Source organism: Coregonus lavaretus (genome assembly GCF_964263955.1).
Source record: "Coregonus lavaretus genome assembly, chromosome: 8".
In the NCBI taxonomy this organism is placed as follows: Eukaryota; Metazoa; Chordata; class Actinopteri; order Salmoniformes; family Salmonidae; genus Coregonus; species Coregonus lavaretus.
This window is the reverse complement of record NC_139995.1, coordinates 3,177,897-3,190,441: the sequence shown is the minus strand read 5'-3', so window position 1 is coordinate 3,190,441 and position 12,545 is coordinate 3,177,897. Positions and strand designations below refer to the sequence as shown.

Sequence of the window (12,545 nt, the reverse complement as noted above, 5' to 3'; positions counted from 1 at the left end):
CTGATTAATGCCCTCCTTGCCTAGTCTGTGCGTTTTGGGGGGCAGCCCTCTCTTGGCAGGTTTGTTGTGGTGCCATATTCTTTCATTTTTTTTTAATAATGGATTTAAATGGTGCTCCGTGGGATGTTCAAAGTTTGACATTTTTTTATAACCCAACCCTGATCTGTACTTTTTTCACAACTGTCCCTGACCTGTTTGGAGAGCTCCTTGGTCTTCATGGTGCCACTTGCTTGGTGGTGCCCCTTGCTTAGTGGTGTTGCAGACTCTGGGGTCATTCAGAACAGGTGTATATATACTGAGATCATGTGACAGATCATGTGACACTTAAATTGCGCACAGGTGACTTCTGAAGGTAATTTGTTGCACCAGGTCTTATTTAGGGTCTTCATAGCAAAGGGGGTGAATACATATGCACGCACCACTTTTCCGTTATTCATTTTTTAGAATTTTCAGAAGCAATAAAAAAAAATCATTTCACTTCCCCAATTTGGACTATTTGTGTATGTCCATTACATGAAATCCAAATAAAAATCCATTTAAATTACAGGTTGTAATGCCACAAAATAGGAAAAACGCCAAGGGTGACGAATACTTTTGCAAGGCACTGTAATCTGTGGTAGCAGCCCATGTAGGCTGTGTACTAAACTTTGCACTATTTAGTGCACTACTTTTGACCTGGGCCCACAGAGCTCTGGTCAAAAGTAGTGCACTATGTAACGAATAGGGTGTCATTTGGGACGCAACGTAGTCCTCAGACATGGTGTTCAGGTGTAGTTGTGTGAAACTTAAATGGGTAAATGTAACTTTAGGCCTGCTCTTTGTGAATATTTGACCCCACAGATGACCACACTCGTGTCAGACTGCAACTGCTGGATGGAGACCCCCACTCGGACTACATCAATGCCAGCTACATAGACGTAAGTATCAGGCAGCGGCGACGTGAAGGGAATGGGCTGCTACGTTTTATCATAATGTCTTTGTATTTGACTTTTTATAGGAGATGAGACAGCATTATTTTCACTTCAGATCATCTTTACTAAGATATAATCAAATATTGCACAGAGCATTATGGGAATTGTAGTAGAACATGTTACTATGTGCCTGTAACGTTGACATATTATTATCTGCTGCAAACACAGTGCATCTGAGCATGTATTTGCTGCTCTTTGGATGAAAGCATCCTGCAATGACATAACTACGATAATGACAGTGTCCATATGATTGTCTCTATTATGCTGTAGATGCTGTGAATGCCCTGCACTTTGAGAAGCAGCATCAGTATAAGTCGGCATTACAGCTGTATCTATAATCATGTCATCAAGCCCCATTTCATCTAATAAAACAATGACTGGGTCGATTGTGCCAGGATCCGCTGGTAAAATTGACTGTTATACCTGGCTCTAGCCCTAGGAGCCTCAACTGTGTTGATTGTTAATTTATCTCACAGCGGTTGCAATAGTAATGAATTTGAAAATGTTTGTTTTTTTCACACAGTTGATATGGTGAAATGACAATGTCATATTAATGATATGAAATTGATATATTAACGTGAACAAGGCAATTTGTCTCGATGGAACAATATGACAGAATTGCCTTTTATTTTGGCGGATAGGAAAATGAAGAGGCTCGGATTTGATCTGATTTGGAAAGGACCTTGCGCTGTTACACCTTAGGTTTTTATTTTTTCTCTTCTCTTTCTCACAGGGGTATCATAGACCAAGACATTACATCGCCACACAAGGTAATTCAATTGGATGGAGGGGAGGTCTGTAAAGACAGTAGACCGCTGGAAATGTGTCCCCAGACATGGGGGAGGCAATTACTTGGACACCCTAAATAAAATAAAAACACAGTTAAAGCCAATAACAAATTGAAGACACCATTTCTTTAGTTCCATAACAAATGGGGGCTTATCTTAAGTTGATCGTGGGCATGGTTGTGCAGTGGATAAGTTGCTCTGCTTCTGGGATCAGATAAAGCATGATGAGACGGTGATGTCATAAATCTCAAGGTTCTTCAGAAAGTATAACTGCATTGGGAAGCCAATGGGGGCTCTAGTCAAAGGTAGTGCACTTTATAGGGGATAGAAGGTGACATTCTCGGGGATAGGGTACCATTTTTTATGCAGCCATAATGACACAATTCGAACACTTGGCTCCTATGTGTACTTCCTGGTTCCTGTTATGATCATCTCTGTCCAATCCTTCTTGATCTTATCCTTGCTTTCTTTTCTCCTTCCAGGCCCCATGCAGGAGACGGTGAGAGATTTCTGGAGGATGATCTGGCAAGAGAATTCTGTCAGTATCGTCATGGTTACGAACCTGGTGGAAGTGGGCAGGGTGAGTTCATCAAAGCGGATTTGAAAGGTGTTAGAGGAGTACTACTCTGGGGACACTGCCAAGTGGCTAAGAACGTGTGACGTTATTGCAGAACCGTCAACGTTCTTATACGGAATGGATTTATGTGCTGTTTATTTCCCCGCTGCTCGAAAAACACTTGGTGAAGAGCCAGTTGTTTAATAGGTCAGGGTGTGTCAGTCATAGCTGATATTCCCCTTCCCTACACCTCATACCATTACTGTTCACAACAACAAATAGTTCACAACAAATCAACAACAAATAAAAAAAAATTTTTTTTTCAATGTAATTCAATTAGGCCTCTTTGTAAATTATGAATATACTATCAACCACAGAAATATAATGAAATGATTGGTCCTGTAATGTTAAATTAATAATATTATTTCTGTCCCTTTCGGGAACACTTTTGGCTCAACAGCACCCCAGAGGCAAAAGTCCCGCACAGCCTCTTTAAGAGACAAGGATTTGACCATGAATGTTTCTCTTCCCAGGTGAAGTGCGTGAGGTACTGGCCTGACGAGACTGATGTGTACGGAGATATCAAGGTGACACTGATTGAGACAGAGCCACTGGCCGAGTACGTCATCCGCACCTTCACAGTCCAGAAGGTAAACCGACTAAGTCAATAACCATGTTCGCTTGTTTTGTTTTCATTCATTCCAACCTAACGGATTTACATATGTGGTTGACTGCAAGGTTGAAGCTAAGTTGCTCAACTGGGAAATGGGAGTATAATTGAACACTAGTAATCAGTGAGGATTTGCATTGAAAGAAGCACAATATAGTTGGGATGCAGGATTCAGAATTCGACACCATTGTTCTGTTAGCTTTTTTTTCTTTGAAAGGGAAACATCAGAGGAACAGTCATCAAACAAGCAAGCTTTGATAGTCTTGAAATGCATATTTTGTGGCTCCGTGAAAGCCGCTTAAGCAGACAACACAACAGCTTGTAGTCAACGAATTTTGCCTGCAATTAATCCATCAGTTTTGCAAGAAAGAAAAAGTTCCTTTTAACCTTCTCACACTCTCCATTTGAAAGGGAAACAGGAAGTTGTCATTACAGAGCTACACTATCACACCACAACCTTAATTCATGGGCCTTAAAAAGCAGTGCACCGTGATGGGTTCACGCTTCGTATGCTTTCAAATATAGCGTATTCAATCGTTTTAATTACGTCAAATAATGTGCTCTGATATTATGAAAAGCATTATTAATGACGAATCCAAAGGGATTATTTTACTGCACAACGCAGATAGATAGATCTTAAGGCCCGCACACACAGACTTTAATCCGTTGAAAATAAAATGAGCCAGAGCCCACTGGGTTGGCAAGCTTAGACATAGTTTACCCCCCCGATTTACACCGTTACCACCTTCAATAGTGCACCTGTCGACCCAAGTCTCCATACACTCCAAACAGGCGAGGTATTTTAACTGCAGTGTGAAGTGTTATGTGGGCTTTGCCGGCATATCAACGCTGGCAAGCAGGGATTAAACAGTTCACCAACCCAAATGGCAATTAACCACTTAGCATTAGCGCAGAGAGTATAGTTTATTAGGAGCCCCATTAGCTACTGCACATGCTGCAGCTACTCTTCCTGGTGTCCACATAAAATGTACAAATACATGACAAAGTACAGAACAGTAATAGACAAGAACAACATGAGATATGACATTCAATTCCAAAAATGTGTATTATTTTAAATCAGAGTTATATATAGGAAAGACACCACGAGATAACAAAAATACTATTCACACACTATTCATAAATACAGTACCAGTCAAAAGTTTGGACACACCTACTCATTCAAGGGTTTTTCTTTATTTCAAAAAAATTTTACATTGTAGAATAAAAGTCAAGACATCAAAACTATGAAATAACACATATGGAATCATGTAGTAACCAAGAAAGTGTTTAACAAATCAAAATGTATTTTATATTTGAGATTCTTCAAATAGCCACCCTTTGCCTTGATGACAGCTCTGCATACTCTTGGAATTCTCTCAACCATCTTCATGAGGTAGTCACCTGGAATGCATTTCAATTAACAGGTGTGCCTTCTTAAAAGTTCATTTGTGGAATTTCTTTCCATCTTAATGCTTTTGTGCCAATCAGTTGTGTTGTGACAGAAGATAGCCCTATTTGGTAAAATACCAAGTCCATGTTGTGCCATGAACAGCTCAAATAAGTAAAGAGAAACGACAGTCCATCATTACTTTAAGACATGAAGGTCAGTCAATACGGAACATTTCAAGAACTTTGAAAGTTTCTTCAAGTGCAGTCGCAAAAACCATCAAGCGCTATGATGAAACTGGCTCTCATGAGGACCGCCACAGGAATGGAAGACCCAGAGTTACCTCTGCTGCAGAGGATAAGTTCAGAAATTGCAGCCGAAATAAATGCTTCACAGAGTTCAAGTAACATACAAATCTCAACATCAACTGTTTAGAGGGGACTGTGTGAATCAGGCCTTCAAGGTCGAATTGCTGCAAAGAAACCACTACTAAAGGACACCAATAATAAGAAGAGACCTGCTTGGGCCAAGAAACACGAGCAATGGACATTAGAGCGTGGAAATTTGTCCTTTGGTCTGGAGTCCAAATTGGAGATTTTTGGTTCAAACCGCTGTGTCTTTGGGAGACGCGGTGTGGGTGAACGGATGATCTCCGCATGTGAAGTTCCCACCGTAAAGTATGATGGAGGAGGTGTTACAGTGTGGGGGTGCTTTGCTGGTGACTCTGTCTGTGATTTATTTAGAATTCAAGGCACACTTAACTAACATGGCTACCACAGCATTCTGCAGCGATACGCCATCCCATCTGGTTTGGGCTTAGTGGGACTATCATTTGTTTTTCAACAGGACAATGACCCAACACACATCCAGGTTGTGTAAGGGCTATTTTGCCAAGAAGGAGAGTGATGGAGTGCTGCATCAGATGACCTGGCCTCCACAATCCCCCGACCTCAACCCAATTGAGATGCTTTGGGATGAGTCGGACAGCAGAGTGAATGAAAAAAAGCAGCCAACAAGTGCTCCTTCAAGACTGTTGTAAAAGCATTCCAGGTGAAGCTGGTTGAGAGAATGCCAAGAGTGTGCAAAGCTGTCATCAAGGCAAAGGGTAGCTATTTGAAGAATCTCAATTATAAAATATATTTTGATTTGTTTAACACTTTTTTGGTTAGTACATGATTCCATATGTGTTATTTCATCGTTTTGATGTCTTCACTATTATTCGACAACGCAAAAATTTTTAAAAATAAAGAAAAACCCTTGAATGAGTAGGTGTGTCCAAACTTTTGACTGGTAGTGTACGTATTCATATTCTTATATACAGTACAGTTAAATGGGAGTTAAAAGGGAGTGGAGGTGTGAAGCCTGTGATTATTAATACTACTGTAGCCCAGCGTTATACTGTACTGTAAATGGCCACTTTCCAGTTTCCGCACATCCACTCCCTTTAAGTGCTATTGCCTTGGCTGATATCCTTATTGGTGGGTTCTATTTCAAATATATTGTTTCGATATCTCACTTTATGGGGGTTCAACATTCGCAGTGCTAGCTGAGTGGCGCAGTGGTTTAAGGCACTGCATCACAGTGCTAGCTGTGCCACTAGAGATTCTGGTTCGAATCCAGGCTCTGTCGTAGCCGACTGGGAGACCCATGGGGCAGCGCACAATTGGTCCAGGGTAGGGGAGGGAATGGCCAACAGGGACGTAGCTCATTTGGTAGAGCAGGGCGTTTGCTACGGCAGGGTTGTGGGTTCGATTCCCACGGAGGGCACTCACTAACTGTAAGTCGCTCTGGATAAGAGCATCTGCTAAATGATGCAAGTGCCTCAAATCCTATTTAATTTCATAAATGATGCAAGTGCCTCAAATCCTATTTAATTTCATATCTGATTAGAATCTGTTTTTTTTCTGCAGTCTCAACAGCCAAAAAGCACATGGAATCAGATATTTCAACTTCAAATCTGATTCCTGGCCATGTGACTTCTGTCTGAATGGTCAAATCTGATGTATTTGCCCTCAAGTGATTTTAGACTGTTATTCAGCATATCTTGTTGCTTACTAGCTACTCTGTTGACAGTTTGAAAATAACATGTGGTAGCTAACTAGCTTGTTAATTGTTTACAAACAAGTTAGTGAATGTGCTAGAAAGCTAAACATCTATCTAACTAGCTAGTTGACTGCTGTGGCTAGCCAAAAATGACTTGTTTTGAAAGGACTCGTTTTGAAAGTTGGATCATGTTATCCTTTGAAGCTTTAAACGTGTTCTTACCCTATGATTTTGAACATTCAAAGCAACTGGGAAACATCCATGGCAGACATTGTTGTCACCTTAGTTTGTACATAACTTCTAAGTGATAGGAAGCACAAGCGCCACCACCAATCAGCCTACACCACTGCACACACACCAATGGTTACTATGACAACTAGAGTAGCCTTGTCAAATGACAAATTAATCTTAATGCTACAGCATGCAATGACATTCTAAACGATTCTGTGCCTTCAACTTTGTGGCAACAGTTTGGGGAAGGCCCTTTTCGGTTTCAGCATGACAATGCCACCATACACAAAGCGAGGTCCAAACAGAAATGGTTTGTCGAGATTGGTGTGGAAGAACTTGACTGGCCTGCATTGAGCCCTGACCTCAACCCCATCGAACACCTTTGGGATGAATTGGAACACTGACTGCGAGCCAGGCCTAATCGCCCAACATCAGTGCACGACCTCACTAATGCTCTTGTGACTGAATGGAAGCAAGTCCCCGCAGGAATGTTCCTATATCTAGTGGAAAGCCTTACCAGAAGAGTGGAGGCTGTTATAGAAGCAAAAGGGGGACCAATTCCATATTAATGCCCATGATTTTGGAATGAGATGTTGAACGAGCAGGTGTCCACATACTTTTGGTCATGTAGTGTATGTGTCCAAAAAACTAAAATATATCCTTAGCTTTCTTATATCTCCTAAATGTAGGAAAGACACTTCAACATCTTATTCCTTATGATAAATGTTTTGATTGTCTGTTTTGCCATTTATTAATGTGTTATTCAATGTGTTTCTATGGGCTATTGTAGTAAAGGCCAAATTCAATATTTTATCAAATATTATTTGTATATTTCTATATACCTACTGTACAGCGGAGACCCAAGCTATAGGCTTCTGTAGTGATGTTCAAATGACAGTATGGCGCCAAACCTACGAGTTGATTTATAATTTCTAGAATGTTTTAATTATATGCCCAGACTTTACACTGTATTTTATTTTACAAAGTGTATAATAGATTGTTAAATATTAGCCACTATTGTTAGCCACCGTCAGTTATACCCAAATTCATGTGTAACTGTCACTGACTATAGTGTTAGTTACCTTACATTTTGCATCATTCCATCTTTATTAAAATATATATATATATATATTTTAATAAAGATGGAATGGAATGATGCAAAATGTATATGTATTTATGTGTATGTATGTATATATATATATATATATATATATATATATATATATATATATATATATATATATATATGCGAGAGGAAAAAAAACATATGGGGGATTGGAAGTGATGCAGACAATTACATTGATGGAAGTTACAATCTATCTGCAAAGTTGATCTACCCCCTATATATATATACAGTGGGGAGAACAAGTATTTGATACACTGCCGATTTTGCAGGTTTTCCTACTTACAAAGCATGTAGAGGTCTGTAATTTTTATCATAGGTACACTTCAACTGTGAGAGATGGAATCTAAAACAAAAATCCAGAAAATCACATTGTATGATTTTTAAGTAATTAATTTGCATTTGTTTACAGATTATTTCACTTATAATTCACTGTATCACAATTCCAGTGGGTCAGAAGTTTACATACACTAAGTTGACTGTGCCTTTAAACAACTTGGAAAGTTCCAGAAAATTATATAATGGCTTTAGAAGCTTCTGATAGGCTAATTGACATCATTTGAGTCAATTGGAGTTGTACCTGTGGATGTATTTCAAGGCCTAACTTCAAACTCAGTGCCTCTTTGCTTGACATCATGGGAAAATGAAAAGAAATCAACCAAGACCTCAGAAAAATAATTGTAGACCTCCACAAGTCTGGTTCATCCTTGGGAGCAATTTCCAAACGCCTGAAGGTACCACGTTCATCTGTACAAACAATAGTACGCAAGTATAAACACCATGGGACCACGCAGCCGTCATACTGCTCAGGAAGGAGACGCGTTCTGTCTCCTAGAGATGAATGTACTTTGGTGCGAATAGTGCAAATCAATCCCAGAACAACAGCAAAGGACCTTGTGAAGATGCTGGAGGAAACAGGTACAAAGGTATCTATATCCACAGTAAAACGAGTCCTATATCAACATAACCTGAAAGGCCGCTCAGCAAGGAAGAAGCCACTGCTCCAAAACCGCCATAAAAAAGACAGACTACGGTTTGCAACTGCACATTGGGACAAAGATCATACTTTTTTGAGAAATGTCCTGCGGTCTGATGAAACAAAAACAGTTTGGCCATAATGACCATCGTTATATTTGGAGGAAAAAGGGGGTTACTTGCAAGCCGAAGAACACAATCCCAACCGTGAAGCACGGGGGTGGCAGCATCATGCTGTAGGGGTGCTTTGCTGCAGGAGGGACTGGTGCACTTCACAAAATAGATGGCATCATGAGGAAGGAAAATTATGTGGATATATTGAAGCAACATCTCAAGACATCAGTCAGAAAGTTAAAGCTTGGTCGCAAATGGGTCTTCCAAATGGACAATGACCCCAAGCGTACTTCCAAAGTTGTGGCAAAATGACTTAAGGACAACAAAGTCAAGGTATTGGTGTGACCATCACAAAGTCCTGACCTCAATCCAATAGGAAATGTGTGGGCAGAACTGAAAAAGCGTGTGCGAGCAAGGAGGCCTACAAACCTGACTCAGTTACACCAGCTCTGTCAGCACTAAGCTAAAGAGCTGCTGATTTCAAGGAGCGGGACTCTAACCCGGATGCTTATAAGAAATCCTGCTACGCCCTCCAATGAACCATCAAACAGGCAAAGCATCAATACAGGACTAAGATCGAATCCTACTACACCGGCTCTGACTGTCGTCGAATTTGGCAGCGCTTGCAAACTATCACGGATTACAAAGGGAAACCCAGCCGCGAGCTGCCCAGTGACATGAGCCTACCAGATAAGCCAAATGCCTTCTATGCTTGCGTCGAGGCAAGCAACCCTGAACCATGCGTGAGAGCACCAGCTGTTACGGACGACTGTGTGATCATGCTCTCCATAGCCGATGTAAGGCCTTTAAACAGGTTAACATTCACAAGGCCGTAGGGACAGACAGATTACCAGGACGTGTACTCAGAGCATGCGCCAACCAGCTGGCAAGTGTCTTCACTGACATTTTAAACCTCTCCCTGACCCAGTCTTAAATACCTACATGTTTCAAGCAGACAACTATAGTCTGTGTGCCCAAGAACGCCAATTGAACCTGTCTAAATGACTATTGCCCAGTAGCACTCACATCTGTAGCCATGAAATGATTCGAAAGGCTGGTCATGGCTCACATCAACACCATCATCACAGACACCCTGGACCCAATCCAATTTGCGTACCAACCCCAACAGATCCACAGATGACACCATCTCTATTGCACTTCACACGTCCCTTTCCCACTTGGACAAAAGGAACACCTACAGTGCATTCGGAAAGTATTCAGACCCCTTGACTTTTTCCACATTTTGTTACATTATAGCCTTATTCTAAAATGGATTAAATAGTTTTTATACCCCTCCTCAATCTACACACAATACCCCATAATGGCAAAGCAAAAACAGGTTTTTAGAAAACCTAAATATCTTTACATAAGTATTCAGACCCTTTACTCAGTACTTTGTTGATGCACCTTTGGCAGTGATTACAGCCTCAAGTCTTCTTGGGTATGATGCTAAAAGCTTGGCACACCTGTATTTGTCATTTCTCCCATACTTCTCTGCAGATCCTCTCAAGCTCTGTCATGTTGGATGGGGAGCGTCGCTGCACAGCTATTTTCAGGTCTCTCAAGAGATATTCGATCAGGTTCACGTCAGGACTCTGGCTGGGCCACTCAAGGATATTCAGAGACTTGTCCCCAAGCCACTCCTACGTTGTCTTGGCTGTGTGCTTAGAGTCATTGTCCTGTTGGAAGGTGAAACTTCGCCCCAGTCTAAGGTCCCGAGTAATCTGGAGCAGGTTTTCATCAAGGATCTCTCTGTACTTTCCTCTGTTCTTCTTTCCCTCGATCCTGACTAGTCTCCCAGTCCATGCCACTGAAAAACATCCCCAAAGCATGATGCTGCCACCACCATGCTTCACTGTAGGGATGGTGCCAGGTTTCCTCCAGATGTGACGCTTGACATTCAGGTCAAAGAGTTCAATCTTGGTTTCATCAGAGCAGAGAATCTTGTTTCTCCGGGTCTGAGACTCCTTTAGGTGCCTTTTGGCAAACTCCAAGTGGGCTGTCATGTGCCTTTTACTGAGGAGTTGCTTCCACCTGGCCACTCTACCATAAAGACCTGATTGGTGGAGTGCTGCAGAGATGGTTGTCCTTTGGAAGGTTCTCCTATCTCCAAAGAGGAACTCTGGAGCTCTGTCAGAGACACCGTCGGGTTCTTGGTCACCTCCCTGACCAAGGTCCTTCTCCCCCTATTGCTTTGTTTGGCCGGGCAGCCAGCTCCAGGAAGAGTCTTGGTGGTTTCAAACTTCTTCCATTTAAGAATGATGGAGGCCACTGTGTTCTTGGGGACCTTCGATGCTGCAGAAATGTTTTGGTACTCTTCCAAAGATCTGTGTCTCCACACAATCCTGTCTCGGAGCTCTACGGACAATTCCTTCGACCTCATGGCTTGGTTTTCGCTCTGATATGAGCTGTCAACTTTGGGACCTTCTATAGACAGGTGTGTGCCTTTCCAAATGATGTCCAATCAATTGAATTTTCAATGTAAACAGGATGCACCTGATCTCAATGTCGAGTCTAATAGAAAAGGGTCTGAATACTTCTGTAAATAAGGTTTATTTTATTTTTAATACATTTGGAAAACATTTTAAAAACTTGTTTTCGCTTTGTCATTATGGGGTATTGTGTGTAGATTGAATTCATTAAAATTAATTTAATCAATTTTAGAATAAAGCTGTAACATAACAAAATGTGGAAAAAAATCAAGGGGTCTGAATACTTTCCGAATGCACTGTACGTGAGAATGCTATTCATTGACTACAGCTCATTGTTCAACACCATACTGCCCTCCTAGCTCATCACTCTTCCCCCTCAGGAGGCTGAAACGATTTGGTATGGGCCCTCAGATTCTCAAAAAGTTAAACAGCTGATCTAGAGAGCATCTTGACTGTCTACATCTGCAAGGCGCTACAGAGGGTAGTGCGGACGGCCCAGTACATCACTGGGGCTGAGCTCCCTGCAATCCAGGTCCTCTATAGCAGGCGGTGCCAGAGGAAAACCCTAAAAAAGACTCCAGACACCCAAGTCATAGATTGTTCTCTCTGCTACCGCATGGCAAGCGGTACTGATGCACCAAGTCTGGAACCAACAGGACCATGAAGAGCTTCTACCCCCAAGCCATAAGACTGCTAAATAGTTAGTTAAATAGTTAACCAAATAGCTACCCGGACTATCTGCATTGACCCTTTTTGCATCACATACGCTGCTGCTAGTGTTTACCATCTGTCACTTTAATCCTAGTTACATGTACATATCTACCGCAATTACCTCGGTACTGGTACCCCTTGTATATAGCCAAGTTATCGTTACTCATTTTGTATCTACAGTGCCTTGCAATAGTATTCATCCCCCTTGGCGTTTTTCCCATTTTGTTGCATTACAACCTGTAATTTGAATTGATTTTATTTGGATTTCATGTAATGGACATACACAGAATAGGCCAAATTGGTGAAGTGAAATTTAAAAAATAACTTGTTTCAAAAAATTAATAACGGAAAAGTGGTGCCATGCCTATGTATTCACAACCTTTGCTATGAAGTCCGTAAATAAGATCTGGCGCAACAAATTACCTCCAGAAGTCACATAATTAGTTAAATAAAGTCCACCTGTGTGCAATCTAAGTGTCACATGATCTGTCACATGATCTCAGTATATATACACCTGTTCTGAAAGGCCCCAGAGTCTGTAACA

The 12,545-nt window shown here is 41.3% G+C and overlaps 1 protein-coding gene across 1 annotated transcript in view; it reads left to right on the top strand.

The window, feature by feature from the left end:
• LOC311133416 (receptor-type tyrosine-protein phosphatase T-like) overlaps nt 1–12,545 on the top strand; it is a gene marked incomplete at both ends in the record, with an annotated part of 396,537 nt that overhangs the window by 367,230 nt on the left and 16,762 nt on the right. The window contains 4 exons of the mRNA XM_084166909.1: nt 841–917; nt 1,705–1,741; nt 2,242–2,339; nt 2,849–2,965. Coding sequence (XP_084023035.1) covers nt 841–917; nt 1,705–1,741; nt 2,242–2,339; nt 2,849–2,965 — 329 coding nt within the window. The remainder of the gene's footprint in view (nt 1–840; nt 918–1,704; nt 1,742–2,241; nt 2,340–2,848; nt 2,966–12,545) is intronic.